The sequence below is a fragment of the Pongo abelii genome, chromosome 3 (genome assembly GCF_028885655.2).
Source record: "Pongo abelii isolate AG06213 chromosome 3, NHGRI_mPonAbe1-v2.0_pri, whole genome shotgun sequence".
Lineage (NCBI taxonomy): Eukaryota > Metazoa > Chordata > Mammalia > Primates > Hominidae > Pongo > Pongo abelii.
The window spans coordinates 90,337,297-90,353,955 of NC_071988.2; the positions used below are offsets into that span (position 1 = coordinate 90,337,297).

Below are 16,659 nucleotides of genomic sequence, written 5' to 3' on the forward strand. Positions count from 1 at the left end.
TTCCATTGCACCAGGATGTCTACGAAATGGACTTCAGTTTTCCTCCTGATACAGCTGAGCTGTTATATTATCTCTGGGAGTTGTGGAAAGGTGCTGGTGTGGCCCACAGAATTCAGCCATTGGATGAATATGAAGACAATCCTGGAGGAGCTTGTCCAGAGGGGTCATGAGGTGACTGTGTTGGCATCTTCAGCTTCCATTCTTTTTGATCCAAACAGCCCATCTACTCTTAAACTTGAAGTTTATCCTGTATCTTTAACTAAAACTGAGTTTGAGGATATCTTCATGCAACTGGTCAAGAGATGGGCAGACCTTCCAAAAGACACATTTTGGTCATATTTTTCACAAGTACAAGAAATCATGTGGACATTTAATGACATAATTAGAAAGTTCTGTAAGGATGTAATTTCAAATAAGAAACTTATGAAAAAACTACAAGAGTCAAAATTTGATGTTGTTCTTGCAGATGCTATTATTCCCTGTGGGGAACTGCTGGCTGAGCTATTTAACATACCCTTTGTGTACAGTCTCCGTTTCTCTGCTGGCTACACAATTGAAAAGCATAGTGGAGGATTTCTGTTTCCACCTTCCTATGTACCTGTTGTTATGTCAGAACTAAGTGACCAAATGACTTTCATGGAGAGGGTAAAAAATATGATCTATGTGGTTTATTTTCAATTTTGGTTCCAAATATTTAATATGAAGAAGTGGGATCAGTTTTACAGTGAAGTTCTAAGTAAGTAAATTTTTAAATTGGTAACATGGAGATCTAACTTTCCTGTGCCTTTGAAGCTGAGCTTACATAAAGCAATAAAGTCAGGGTACTTGTTTTTTGTTTGTTTGTTTGGTTGGTTGGTTGTTTTTTTTGTTTTGTTTTGTTTTTTTTGGCAGAGTCTTGCTCTTCTTCCAGGCTGGAGGGCAGTGGTGTAATCTCAGCTCCCTGCTGGAATTACAGGCGCGTGTCAGCCCACTTGGCTAATTTTTTGTATTTTTAGTAGATACAGGGTTTCCCCATGTTGGCCAGGCTGGTCTCAAACTCCTGACCTCAAGTGATACACCAGCCCCGGCCTTCCAAAGTTCTGGGATTACAGGCATGAGCCACCGCACCTGGCCAGTAGTGGAGTTTTTTGTATGTGAATTTATGAAATGAAAACACAAGATGATCTATCAGTCGGAAAATTATTATAGAAAAGCTTAAATTATAAGGTCAGTTAAAACCCTGTGGCTCTTGTTCATACAGAGCATTCTAGGAAGTCATAAACCTGTATATTAGTGCACCTAATATTTATTTAAACAATCACACATCTGGTTTACTATACATTTTTTTGTCTTAAAAAAAGTCAGACCTGTCAACAAACATCTTACTGAACGCATACATGTAGATTCAGTAGTTACACAATGTTCTATAACAACTATCTATGTAATATTGCAGAAATAATTTTTCCTTGTATACCTCAGTTTCCTTATTCTGAAATTAAAATACATCCCCATGTTACCAGAAGGTTTCCTTCACAATTGAGAGAAATAGTGTCTCTATCTCAAATGCAAAAACTAGTAAGTGTAATTTGTAGTTTCTAATGTCTCTACATTCCTTCACTAAAAGATTGGAAATTATTCATTTTAAGACCAATCATATTTTTGAATCTGAACATTGTTATATCTATATAGTTTTTTTTGAAACTATGCCTGTTTATTATAAAATATGAGCCAAATTAAGGTTGAATACAAATCTCTAGTTGAATAATTTCTCAAAATTTTCTAAGAGTAATTTACAAATATATTTACTTAAAAGCTAATATGATTAATACCTTAGCATGAATCAAAGGCAAAAGTGGGTACAAGGATTTCAGCCACACTCTCAAAATAGCCCACGGTTCACTTGAATAACCAAAGATAAAAGGATTAGATTAATGAACTGTGGAAACTAGACTATTTCTTCGAAAATTGTTTTTATGGGTACAGCAGAGTTAGTTGATCACAGAGATCAAAGAGTTGTTTAAGTGTTTATGTGCTACTGTTGAAACATTAAAGGGTAAAGAAATAGATGTTTACTTCTCTATAGATTATTTTAATAATTGTTTATGATTGTGAGTATTCTGATGTGACATTAGCACGATGATGTGGTTTACCCTCAAAATTCTCCTATCACTTTGCTTTTCTTATAAATACACATGGACAAAATACATAATACATAAAAATTAAACTATGCCTATATTTGAATATATGTTTATGTATTTCAAAGAACAGACACTTTGCCTACATTTCTGCCTACATTATTCTAATCCCTTTCAGAAAATTACCTAATGTAATTATCTTGTGTCATCCACCTTTTCTTTTCTTTTTCCTGTCAGGAAGACCCACTACCTTATCTGAGACAATGGGGAAAGCTGACATATGGCTTATTCGAAACTCCTGGGATTTTCAGTTTCCTCATCCACTCTTACCAAATGTTGCTTTTGTTGGAGGACTCCACTGCAAACCTGCCAAACCCCTCCCTAAGGTAAAGATAATTTTATTGGTTTTATTTTGTTGGCTTTGAATTTTTAGTAGGAATGATTCTACAGTCTTCATGAAGAGTGTTTGACTTAGAAAGAAAGATGGGAAGTGGGCGGGGTAAAGCAGATACCAATTAGAAACTCATGTACATGTTGATTTGTTGATACCATCATAAGTATGTGGGTTTCATCATTATTATAGACAGAGAGGGATACTAAAGAGACTTTGAAAATAGGGTTGGTTAAATTAAAGCCTTGATTATGCAACACATAAGAAGGTATTGGTCATTCATTAAAAGAATGTTTATAAAAAGTTTAACTGAAACCATAGATAAGAGAAAAAAAAATAGACACAGATTCTGTCCCCACACACATTACATTCTATTTCAAAAGATAGAATATGTGCAAGTAATAAAAATTGTGCAAAAGCTATTATCTCAAGGAAAAACCCAATGCCAAGATAGCATCAGTGGAGATAATAGAAAGTATCCTAGAGTCACTGATAATGAAGCTGAGAGCTGAACAATGTGCATAAATCGGTGAAAGAATGAGGGGGACAGGAAAACACAAAAAGAAAAGGAGATAAAGTGTTCAGAACAGTTCTCAGAACTCCAAGTTGAGCTTGCAGGGAAAGGCTGAGTAAGAATCAGATGATGCTGAGAGGCAAGTTAGAGCCAGATACTTATTAAGAGTTAACATATTTATTAAACAGTTTTGGGAACTACTAAAAAGAGTTAGGAAATGAAGATATGTGATAAGATTATTTAAAAAAAAAAACAAAGAAAGAAAGAGCAGACCATTTGGGAAATTTTGCATGGAATCTGGCAGCAGATGATGGAAAAGTAAACTAGAATGTTGATAGAAATAATTATGCCTACATTTACAGTAATAGTATCCATTTCATATTGTGTTTTGTGGAAAAAATGTTAACACAGACAAAACACTTAAAATGTCTCTCTTATATATAGTCAGTGATTCAGAAATATTAATTTTGCAATTATGGTTATTTTATTATGATTACTAACACTATTAATTACTTAACATGTGCAAGTCACTTGAGATATCATTCTCCATTTAATAGAACCAGATTGTTCAGCACATCAAGATTACATTCTCTTGAAAAGTGGGTGACAGACATCCAGTGGACTTGAATAAAAGTAAGCATACTAGTTTCGCCAGTAAGATGAGCAAGTTGAAATTCTAAAATTCTACTGTAAGTGATAAGGATCCTAAGTATTCTAGCTTAAAAGAAAATAATTACTCCACAATATAAATGTGTACCCCTAATAATATTTGCAGCCAAACAAAGTGTTCACTTGATTTTATTCAAGGATGTAACTCATCCTACACTGAGATACCAGAGGTTTACATCCTAGAACAGAAACATACCCTATTAGAGCAAGTGTTTTTGGCTTTATGACAAGCAACTTACTAAAGCTTCCTGGTGGAACTTGTCTCTAGACGCCAAAGCTCCCTACAGAGAAGCATGAAGAAAATGAATGATGCACGTATAATAAAGACCAAATAATTTCTATCACTTGTATCTGAATAGTAAACAGTTTTCAATAACAAAATAATTTTGTCTACTTTGAAGATGATATTCTTTATCAAGGAACACAAGAACCTCATACATTTTAAATTAATATCATACTTTTAAGACATATGTGGAAAGTGAGCATTCTTTAATTCATTATTAAGTAATCTCTTAAGGTTTTTTGTCTACATAAAACTGAGAATTTATTCCATGATTAAAATACAATATCTACGCTGACTGCAAATTGTATGTGCTTTATAACTTTCTAAAGAGACAAAAGCTGAAGTAAGACTAATGAAAATTCTATGCAACCCTACCCTAGTGTTGAAAGATTTTCCTATTCACATTAAGGGAAAGTGATAGTGCTAACAGGGGGGGGATGAGAATAGGAGGTGTAGAAGGACAAGAAAAAGGATGACTCGTACTACAATAGTGATAATTTCTAATAGTAGCTGTTGTTATTAACTTGCAGAAAGATTTGAATGCAAGTCAATGGTTGTAAAATCGGTTATCTACTTGTTTATTATGTAAAATAATTGTTAACCCAAGTTGTTTTCTTTTCAATTAAATATTAGATTCTCAGATAATTTGTGTATGTTTTAAGAGAAAAGGACACTTGGCAAAATATATCAGGTGTTTTAAAAACGCACATAACCATTGGTTTCATAATATAGTCTCATGTAATCCTACTGAGGAAAAATAAATCAAGATGTACATATTTAATATTTATGGAAAATATTCATAAAATTAACATTGGAAGTAATCAAACATCTTAAATGAAGGAATTATTAAAAACTTATACTATATGCATACTATAGCCTTACAATAATTTTATCAATCACATATTCAATTACACTGTCAGCCATAATGCAAGTAAAGTGAAGTAGAAAATGATAAATATAACAAGATGACAAGTTTTCTGTAGGAGAAAAATGTATATACAATAAGGTTAAAACCTTCTAAATAAATGTCACATGCGTACATGTGTAAATAGAATAAAAGCCATGATGGAACATACATATTTACATTGGTAATCTCTCTAGATAGAAATTTTTAAAAATTTCCTTTTCTTTTTAAAACTTTTCATACTTTTATTAAATTATTTACATTGATTTTGCATAATTTTTATGAAGTTGTCACAGAGTGGGAAACAACCAGTCCATATCAGTGATGAATCAGTAAACAGAGTTTAGATTAGTTCAACACTGGGTGGTTGAAGAAGGCTCTGGGCATCAAGCCGGTGAGAGTGAACACTGAACACAAGTTACATTAAATGTGGCAACAGGTAACAGCAATCACACAAAATGCCTATATGCCCCATGTGTTATCTGGAATAGTGGTACAATGATTCTCACATTAACATCGATGTCTTAAGATTAAAAATCATATTTGAAAAAATATTAGCAATATATGGATGGTTTTAACAGTCAATATTTGGATTTTTTTCTTTGTTTTATAAACAACAGTTAGAAAGCCTTTTACTCTAATGATTAAATCTGAAAGTTTATAAATTTAAATATTGGCATAGACTGGAGAAAGCAAATCAAAATAAATATCAATCAATTTTAGCCAAGCACATCTTCACCAGGAACGGTGGTGTGAGTGAGCCACTCATGAGGGTGACCAGATCTCCCCTGTGGAAAGCCCTGGTGGCCTCTCCCATTATGTTGCAAGTGCTGCTGCCTCCGAGACACAGCAAAGTGACGATGAGAGTTCCTCACATGCAGTCATAAATAGCACATCAATTTTACAGTGTGATTTCAGGGAACAATTGTTCCACCTAAACAATCACCTGAAAAATATGATCATTCAATTATCTAACTATATACCATACAATTCTGTATTGTAAATGAGACTCTCAGGACTAATTCATAGAAATTCCAAACCACAACCAGACTCCAGAATGTCAGTGATTCTTAACCACCACCTTTTATGATTATTTTTACCTTTTTTGAAAAAAGACTGGAAAACTCTGACAAAATTTAAGTGAAGTGTAAAGGATTACAGAGGAAGATAAATGTAGACATAAATCATCGTAACTGTGAGTAACTTTTCCTCAGTGCTTATAGTTAAGGAAGCAAACCATCGATGACTTCAAACTAAAACAATTCTATAGAAAACCTGCCTGAAATAAAGATATGTGATTTACTAGAATGACAATATAGAATTAAAGCCAAGTGATGCCTCTTTCCTAGAACCTATATTAGTAACTATAATATTGTAAGTGAATAGTCTGGCTACAATATTTTCTAACATTATGTCCCCAACTACTATGTAATATGTATGTAATAGCTCCATTTCATTTCTCCCTTACACAACACACACACACGCACACACACAAACAGGCACACACACATATTTACATAAATACCCTTGGTAGAGGCCAACTGTCTCATATTACACATCTTCTTCATAAGAAATGGAGTGATTGAGTCAGTTAAAAGACATAATTAACTCCAATAATTCCTGATAATACTTGATTTTCTCTCTTTAGTAATTTGTACCAATTCTTTCAGTAGTGCCTGCTGTGCTAATATGCTTTTATGACAGAACGAATTCTTTTTTCACAGGAAATGGAAGAGTTTGTCCAGAGCTCTGGACAAAATGGTGTTGTGGTGTTTTCACTGGGGTCAATGTTCAGTAACATGACAGAAGAAAGGGCTAATGTAATTGCATCAGCCCTTGCCAAGATCCCACAAAAGGTAAGGTAAAGTTTCTTACTGGTATGAAAAACTACTAAAAGAGGCTGTTAAAGTCTGTATAGAATCCAATTATAGAAATTTTCTGCCTACAAATGTAGCTGTTGGGAAAGCACTAATTATCAGATATTAGTTCAAAATCAGAAATATACATGGAAAATGCTAAAATAATACAAAGGGTATATTAATGGATAATAAATTTGGCACTAATATTGTGATCAGGAATAAATTATATTAAGAGGTGTAGGTAAAGTTTTGGTATTACCATGATATTGGGGTCAGGTAAGAGATATCACCAAATTCTTTCCCTGACATTTGATCCTTACGTTTAAGGATTCCTGAGGGCATTGGACACAGTACAGATGTTATCAGAAGTTACATTTTAATGGGTAACTTCACTAGCACAATAACAATAGCAGGTATTTCAAAAGGTCTAACATGCATCACGCAGATTAGGCATGCCATGTAATCCTGCCTCATATACTTCCTCTACATTTTGAAATAGGCCTATCAGAGTGATGTTCAGGGTACTATTCAGAGAAAGAATGGCCTAGGATGACAGACTTAGTCCAAGTTCCCACCCAGCCAGGTAGATTTAGAGAAAGAGTGAAAGCAGCCTCCCTTGCTGGACTGTGCCCAGCCAATGTCTGAAGCAGGAGAATGAAAAAGAAAGGATGGAGATGGATCCTGAACTGAAGGTGGATCCTGTGCTGTATAAAATGTGGCCCCACAAGGACTCATCACTAACTATCAGATTAACAACTCCTCCCAGTGGAGGCAGCAGAAGGAAATACAGGAAGGAGTCAAACAGAAGGAAGCCAGACAGGGAAACAGGTTAAGATGCTCCCTCCATAGAACATAGTAGGAATATATTTTCTTCTGCATAGAATAAAATGGTGACCTTTGTGTATTTGTCAATTACTTTTTAGTTCCCTATCAGATATAGTCTTCCTGTAATGACCTATACTAATGTTTTTGCTGAAAACTCAGTTATTTTAATACTGATATAATAAGTAAAAGTTAAACACTGTAAATTATTGTTTAGTTTATGAGGATTGCTTTGGGGTTCCAAAATTAGTAACTTAAACATAAAAATGTCTTGGCTATAGCAGAACATATTAATCACTGTAGTCAAAGCTTTGTAGCACATTGTCTAAGTGTTAACAGTTGACCAAATTCATAAAAATACAATTTTGAATTTATTCAACAGCTATATCTTTATTGATGATACCAACAGGTTTCTCATTTCAGTGCTGAAAAAAGAACCAAAATTAGCAATACTGATAAGACTCTGAATTTGTCTCAAAAATTGTCCCTTTAAATTTCTCCTGGAAGTAGTGCTTGATAATTTGTAATTTCAAAGAAGTTATGTGTACTACCTTTGTAGCATTAATTTATTTCTTACAAGTAGCTAATTTTATCAACTTGCTTTTTTGTCAAAGGACATCAAACTCTAATAAAATAACTTATAGACAAGCAGAAATACATGAACTACTTCCCATAATACTAAAAAATTAATAAATTAATGTTTAATTTGGAAGATGAAAACTAATATAAAATACATAAAACAAAATAAACATATAGGTAATTACCAAATTGTTACTGCTTTTTCTAACTAGAATTATAATGACTGAGTTTTTTTATACATATAATTTTTTAGAATTTTTATGTGTTTAAAATTAAATGTATTTTATTTTTTAACTTTTATTTCAAGTTCAGGGGTACAGGAGCAGATTTGTTACATAGATAAACTTGTGTCACAGGGGTTTGTTTTACAGATTGTTTCATCACCCAGGCATTAAGACCAGTACCCATTAGTTATTTTACCTTATCTTCTCTCTCCCCCTACACCCTCCAATACACCCCAGTGTATGTTGGTCCCCTCTATGTTTTCATGTGCTCTCATCTTTTAGCTTCCACTTAATAGTGAGAACATGTGGTATTTAGGTTTCTGTTTCTATGCTAGTTTGCTAAGGATAACAGCCTCCAGCTCCATCTATGTCCCTAAAAAATACAAAATCTTGTTTTATGTTTTATGGCTGCATAATATTCCATGGTGTATATGTACCCTATTCCATTTTCTTTATTCAGTCAATCATTGATGGGCATTAAGGTTAATTCCATGTATTTACTATGGTGAATACTGCTGCTATTAATAAACATGTGTATGTGCATTTATAAGAGAATTATTCATCGTCCTTTGGGTATATACCCACTAATGGAATTGGTGAGTTGAATTGTATTTTAGCCTCCAGGTTTTTGAGGAAGTACCATACTGTCTTCAGCAATGATTGAACCAAGTTACACTCCCACTAACAGAGTATAAGCATTCCTTTTTCTAAACAATCTTGCTAACCTCTATTACCTTTTGAGTTTATAATAGCCATTACGACTGGTTCAAGATAGTATCTATTGTGATTTTGTTTTGCATTTCTCTAATGAACAGTGGTGTTAAGATTTTTTCATATGATGGTTGGCAACACATAGGACTTCTTTTGAAAAGCATAACAATTTTTTAAATACTTGAACTTTTCATTGATAATCTCATTTTTCTAAGCTATTATTTGGAAGATCCTGATTTCCTTATATACTTAACTAATTATAAGAGTTAAGAAAATGAAATGTTAGCATTCTGTTTACATCAGTCTTTGAGTAGTTTTATTAACTTCATCCCCAATCTCATTCTTAATATCTTTAGAGTTCTAACATTCTATAATTTCAGAGTTCTACTCATGGAATAAGATATTTTCTTTACTGCAACAGGTTCTGTGGAGATTTGATGGGAATAAACCACATACTTTAGGACTCAATACTCGGTTGTACAAGTGGATACCCCAGAATGACCTTCTTGGTATGACTATGAAGTACAAATACTGAATATATTAGTAACAGTCCATTAGAGTGTTAACGATTAATCATGAAATAAGCTTATTGAAAATTTGTTATGGAAAAACTGAAAAATAAAATGAAACTTCTTTATGTTTATTTTCCAGTCCTGTGGGAAAAATACTAAGCTATAATTGTTGGCATTTTACGATGTACATTCACATTCTTTATGGTCAGAATCAGAGTATTTTTATTTCAGGTGTTATGTCTTATTTTTTATAACTTCATAGATTGTCTCTTTGTCACCTATTTCTATAACTTTACACCTGTTCTTTCTTTTTATGCAGGGTTATTTCAAATGTCACTAAAAATAATAGCTTTTCTGCTATCACCAGGGACTCTGCATTTTCTGTAGGATTAAATTCCTAATCTTAATCATAAAGTGATGACACGTTTCATGATGAAGTGTGTGACCTGTCCTTCTGCAGGCCTAGCACCACCACCACCCCACTGCCTGCTGCCTTGCACATCTCACATATCACATTCTGTGACTGCACTTAGGAGAACACATTCTTACATGTCCTTCTCTTTTCTTTGCTGCTTTTTTTTTTTGCACATTTTATTTAGATTGCACTTTTTCTTTAGTCCAACTGGTAATATTGTTTAATATTTTTTCAGTCTGAAGTCACACACACCATATAGCTTTCACTTACATCTCCAGCACAAGTAGGTGCTCGTTCCTCTGAAGTCTGAAACGCAATTTTAATTTAGTTCAATATTTTAGATAGAAAACAGTGTCACTTGAGCCTTTAGGTGTGCATTTCTCATTTTATTCCTATGAATAATTTTGCTAAAATTCATCCAATCCTAGGTCATCCAAAAACCAGGGCTTTTATAACTCATGGTGGATCCAATGGCATCTACGAGGCGATCTACCATGGGATCCCTGTGGTGGGCATTCCATTGTTAGTGGATCAACCTGATAACATTGCACACATGAAGGCCAAGGGAGCAGCTATTAGACTGGACTTCAACACAATGTCGAGTACAGACTTGCTCAATGCACTGAAGACAGTAATTAATGACCCTTTGTGAGTATAACAATATTTTTTTTACTAGGTGGTATTTATAGATCGTATATCTTCTCAATAGTAAGTATGAGTTTCATCCTTTTATCAAGGGACTAATTTTGAAAGAATTTAAATGATATAACCAATCTGAAATCTTCTTTTATTTTTGAGTGGTTATTTAAACATTGTGTTTTGAACTCCATACATTTAATGGGTATCCAATTAGTGAAACAATTTTCTACACAAAAATAATTTTAAAGTAATATAGATAATATAAAAAAGACGGTTTTTGGAAAATTATGTGATCAGTCCACAGTAGAAAGGAAGGATAAACTTGGAGAAATATGATAAAATATTTTAGTTAAATATCTGTAATGTCTAAAAGTATAACTATTTCCTTGCTGAAAAATTCATTTTTATTGTTTTCATTATTGTAACAGGCTTGATAATTAGATATAACTTCCATGACTTAAAACCCACCTATTTAAAGTGTAAAATTCCAATATATTTAGAATGCTTATGAATCATGAAGACATCTGGCATCATACAATTTAGGGTATTACGTAAATGACTTCTTTCACTGAGCATAATTTTTTAATAGTTTTTAGATTCATTCATGTTGTAGTGTGTATTAATACCTCATTTCTTTTTAGAGCAGTATAATATTTTATAGTATGGACATGCCATATTTTATTTGTTCACTTATCAGTTCATTGGACTTTTGATTGTTTCCAATTGTGGCTATTAGGAACATTGCTACACATGTTTTTGAATAAACATGTTTTCCTTTCTTTTGGGTTGAACTATAAGTATAATTGCTGGCTTATTGGGAACTGTATGTTTATGAAGAACTGCTAAACTGTTTTCCAAAGTACTTGTTCCATTTATCATTACCACCAACAGTACAAGAGGGTTCCAGTTCCTCCACACTGTTGCCAACACCTGTTATTATCTTTTCGTTATAGCCTTCTTAGTGGGTGTGAAATGATCTCTCATTGTGGTTTCAGTTTGGATTTTTGTTACAGCTAAAAATGTTGAGCATTGTTATGTGTGCTTATTGACCATATATCTTCTTTGGAAAAGTGTCTACTTCAATCCTTGGAAAATTTTTAAAGTTTGCTACTTGTCTTAATATTGAGTTTTAAGAACTATTTATATATTATGAATATAATCTTATATCAGATGTATAGTTTTCAAATATTTTGTTTTATTCTGTGTGTACTAATGTTGTATTTTTTGATGATGGTTTTTGAAGCACAAAAATTTTAATTTTAATAAGTTGAATTTTGTAAAATTTTATTATTATTATACTTTAAGTTTTAGGGTACATGTGCACAACGTGCAGATTTGTTACATATGTATACATGTGTCATGTTGGTGTGCTACACCCATTAACTCATCATTTAGCATTAGGTGTATCTCCTAATGCTATCCCTCCCCCATTTTTAATAATTGATTTCTTTATACTCCAAAGGATGCAATGTGCAAAATGCCTACCCAGTCCAACTACCATCAATTCAGCATTTATGACTACTATCAATAATGTTTTTATGTAAGGAAGGTATCACCTAAAGGAATACTTTTAAAACAGGTTGTACCATATAACAGATTGGACCAATATAAAAGAAATATCAAATCAGGTGGTTTATTTAAATGTGAATGTACAGATACTTCCATTAAATCTAAACCGACCTTAAAAAGAGGAGCAAATAATGAGTAAGGATATAAAGCATTAGAAGAACACAGTTAACAAATGGAATCTTATAATGTAACAGGATGCACACACACACACATGCATATATATATATATATATACAATATGTATTATATATATCAACTGGAAGACACATTTTATTAGAGCATGTTGAATTGTTAATAATTATTTGAAGTGACTTGTGGTGGGCCATAAATGCAGATTCAGTAAATTTGAAAAGATTCAATATCATAAAGAGTATATGATCCAACCTTGGTAGAAGTAACGGAGATTTTTAGAATGATAACTAAAATATCTTTAATTTCGGAAATTAAAAAAAATACTTCAAAAAAATTTTCAGTCCTGCCTCAGCCTCCCGAGTAGCTGGGATTACAAGTGTGCACCACTACACCCGGCCAATTTTGAATTTTTAGTAGAGACATGTTTTCACCATGTTGGTCAGGCTGGTCTCGAACTCCTGACCTCAGATGATCCACCTGCTTTGGCCTCCCAACGTGCTGGGATTAGAGGCATGAGGTATCGCTTGAACCTGGGAGGCAGAGGATGCAGTGAGCCAAGATCATGCCATTGCACTCCTGCCTGGGCAACAAGAGCAAAATTCCGTTTCAAAATAAAAATAAATAAAAATACTTGAAAATTAAAAATTAAAAAAAAAAGACAAAAAGTGAATCATAATTATGCATGCACTTTTATCTCAGCAATCCTACTTTCAACTGTATACCCAACAGATATATATAAATATGTAAACCTAGTGCTATATATGACATGGACAGTAAACAGAAAAATACTGGTTTAAGAGGTCACTTCCCCAGCAAAGTTCCCACCGTCAAGCCTGAAAACTCATGGCCCTAATTGAGAACAGACATTCTGTTTTTGAGCCCCAAAGTTGCCTTTTGGCCCACCATGCTCCCCTATTCTGTACCCATATTAACCCCAAATCCCCAGCACAAACAGAAGAGCAGAAGAGTGGCAGAATGGTGCAATAGAGAGAAGAGGAGTTTCTGAATGCTGAGAATAGTTCAGCTGGGGACAGTTGGAGAAGAAAGGAGATTGGATGCTGGATGGCCAAACTCCAGTGGAAGATCATCTTCCCACTCCATCACCATTCCAGCTCCCCATTCATCTCACTGAGAGCCACCTCCACCACTCAATAAAATCCCTGCCTTCATCCTTCAAGTCCATGTGTGACCTGATTCTTCCTGGATGCTGGACAAGGACCTGAGTACTAACAGGGCACTGAACTGCTTGACACTTAAGCCATCAGTACATGGCAAAGCTAAAAGAGTACATTAACACATACCCACTTGGGCTTCGGGAGTTGCAGCCACCAACTCCTGGATGCTCCCTGTGGCCAGAGCCCAGGGGCGCTCACACAGGCTCCTGCACCTCCTGTCTGCATGCTCCCCCTACTGTAAGGGGCTTGAACGTGCATGGAGGCTGAACAGATGAGCCACACAGCTGTCGCACATCTTGTGAGGGGAGGCACAGAGCTCTTGCATTTCATATATAAGAATGTTTATGACAGAATTATTAATATTGTCCAAAAATTGTTAGCAACCCAAATGTCTATTGGTTTTAAAATGATGACATAATCTGTGGTTTAGCAATCAACAAAATACTACACAGAAATGGAATAAAATAACAACTGCTACACAAAAATTAAAAAAAAAAAGACTCTAATGAATATATGTTATATAATTCAATTACATTCAATTATATAAACAAAGAAAACTAATGTATGATATTTGGCTAATATTTAATTGGAGGATAAAAGTAGTGGCTAAACGGTTCAGGAAAAGAGAGTTATTCTAGGCAGGTTGTGATATCCTACGTCATGATCTGAGCAGTAGGTAAATTGGTATCTTCTCTTCAAGATAATGTTCAAGATGATCTTGCACTTTTGACCTACTCACTTAGTGTATGTATATTTATCTTTTGGTTTCAATATTTAAAGGTTTATTTTATAAGTATATAATGCATTTAAAATTCTAAGAATCAAATATCAGTATAAGCATAAAACAATAGAGAAAATCCTAGAGGTTCCATCATAATGTGGCCAGGAAAAGCTTCTCTTAGAGGTAACACTTAGAGGGAAGCCTCAAAAAGAGATAGAAGCATGCCTTGGGTTGTTGCAACAAAGAATGCTCCAAGAGCACGAGAGAGGGGACAAAATGTGTAAAGATGCTATGATGAGAACACTTTTGGGAGCTTAAAGAAAAATAGAAGGCCAATGTCTCTAGAAGACTTAGCGTGCATGGAAAGTGTTAGGAGAAGAGCTTGCCAGTGTTTGACATTGCAGGGTCCTGTAGACCAAATAACAGAGTTGGATTTTATTCTGAATATGATGAGAAGTCAGGCAAAAATCTTAATTAGGGGAGTGGCAAAATCTGACTTTTATTTCAAAAATACCATTCTGGCTACTGGGGAGGAAATAGTACGAGATAAAAGGTAGGGTAGAAGCAGACTGACTAGCTATGAGGCATTTCACTCACCATGACACAATTCCTTTTGGGAACTTAAAAATGATAGTTCTCAAAATGTATTTTCACTATCTTTCCTAAAGCACTTAAAATTGCTCACGATGTTTAGCATGTTCTTATATGCCTGTTTGAGAACTGAAAGAGTATAATTGAATTTTTCATAACACAAAGGATAAATATTTAAGGAAAGATACCTTATTCTCCATGATGTGATTATTTCACCTTGCAGCCTGTATCAAAACATCTCACGCAACCCATAAATATATACACCTACTAAGTACCTACCAAAACTAACAATTAACAAACAAACAAAAAATAAAGAAATGGCTCATATTTGCTTTGCCTGAAAGAAACCAGTTTTCTCACCAGACTTTCCGTTTTTACCTTAAAAATATTTGTCAATGATAAAATTCCAATTTAAAAGCCAAAGTTTCTATCATGATTCAAATTAAATTACAGAAATTCTATGTCAATTCAATGACATTTACTTTGAATCATTTGACACTTTAAAAACCTTTCATAGGCCGGATGCAGTGGCTCATGCCTGTAATCCCAGCACTTTGGGAGGCCGAGAAGTCACCTAAAGTGAGGAGTTTGAGACCAGCCTGGCCAACATGGAAAAACACCGTCTCTACTAAAAATACTCAAATTAGCCGGGCATGGTGGCACATACCTGTAATCCCAGCTGAGGCAGGAAAATCTCTTGACCCCACGGGAGGTGGAGGTTGCAGTGAGCTGAGACTGCACCACTGAACTTCAGCCTGGGCGACAGAGCAGGGCTTCATCTAAATAAATAAATAAACGAATAAAAACAAAATAAAAACCTTACATGGACTTGATATGCTCAAGCAAATTAACTTACTTCCAGTTTTGATATCTCTATGTTTATCCTTCAGATATAAAGAGAACGCTATAAAGTTATCAAGAATTTATCATGATCAGCCAGTGAAGCCCCTGGATCGAGCAGTCTTCTGGATTGAATTTGTCATGCGCCATAAAGGAGCCAAGCACCTTCGGGTTGCAGCCCACGACCTCACCTGGTTCCAGTACCACTCTTTGGATGTGATTGGGTTCCTGCTGGCCTGTGTGGCAACTGTGATATTTATCATCACAAAGTGTTGTATGTTTTGTTTCTTGAAATTTGCTAGAACTGGAAAGAAGGGAAAAAGAGATTAGTTGTATTTGAGGCTTGAAGCTGGGAAACCTGATAGATGGGACTTCTTCAGTTTATTCCAGCAAGAAAGGTTATGATGCAACATTCCTTTCTTTCTGTGACAGAAAACCTCTTCAAAACTTACTTACCTTGTCAAATAAAAATTTGTTTTTCAGAGATTTAATACCTGTTTAATGGTAAGAAATACTTTTTGTCAAGAAGGAAAATACTAGCCAAAATACAAAATAATATAAACCCATACAAGCTTATATGTAAATTTGTGGAGCTTATATTGAAATTTATTGCTCCCATTCACAGGTTACATGAAAAAATTTTTACTGCGCTCAAGTACATTTCACATATTGTACATAAACACAAGAATGTTAAGAAGCCCACTGACAGTATTGATACTGTTTTGTAAATACTCAGATTACTTTGGCTTCATTTTGAGCAGGATTTTCATATTTTAACTGTTGATAAAGGAACGATTAAACAATTGAATTGTATAAAAAAATCTCTCTCTTCCTTTTGCTATTTTGAGATGAGTACTGCTGCTTGGCTTTTATGGTGCATACTGTTTAAGCGCCAGTTGTTTTTTTTTCTTAAAGTTATGACAAAATGTTTATCATTTTAGAGCTTTAGTCATCTCCAGTGGAAAGTATGTGGAATTAGAAATATAGCAACTACT

At 34.1% G+C, this 16,659-nt stretch overlaps 1 protein-coding gene, 1 long non-coding RNA gene and 1 pseudogene across 5 annotated transcripts in view; 1 reads left to right on the forward strand and 2 right to left on the reverse strand.

The window, feature by feature from the left end:
• LOC100445423 (UDP-glucuronosyltransferase 2B4-like) lies at positions 1 to 15,994 on the forward strand. Of its 4 annotated transcripts, XM_009240042.3 has the most exons (7): positions 1 to 326; positions 678 to 736; positions 2,352 to 2,500; positions 6,600 to 6,731; positions 9,492 to 9,579; positions 10,426 to 10,645; positions 15,715 to 15,994. In XM_009240042.3, exons 1-7 carry the CDS (start codon positions 16 to 18, stop codon positions 15,992 to 15,994), a joined length of 1,239 nt encoding a protein of 412 aa, XP_009238317.2. In that variant the 5' UTR covers positions 1 to 15. The 4 variants fall into 4 exon arrangements, with proteins under 4 accessions (XP_009238317.2, XP_009238316.2, XP_002814855.2 ...); XM_009240041.3 differs by having other exon boundaries at positions 1 to 740; positions 2,356 to 2,500; XM_002814809.4 differs by having other exon boundaries at positions 1 to 736.
• Positions 1 to 16,659, reverse strand: part of LOC112132997 (UDP-glucuronosyltransferase 2B4-like) — a 364,436-nt pseudogene that overhangs the window by 238,555 nt on the left and 109,222 nt on the right.
• LOC129058997 (uncharacterized) overlaps positions 12,470 to 16,659 on the reverse strand; it is a 16,873-nt gene continuing 12,683 nt past the window's right edge. The window contains exons 2-4 of the long non-coding RNA XR_008524548.1: positions 15,856 to 15,968; positions 15,492 to 15,603; positions 12,470 to 12,913 (exon numbers count right to left, since the gene is read on the reverse strand). This is a non-coding gene — a long non-coding RNA (uncharacterized LOC129058997). The remainder of the gene's footprint in view (positions 12,914 to 15,491; positions 15,604 to 15,855; positions 15,969 to 16,659) is intronic.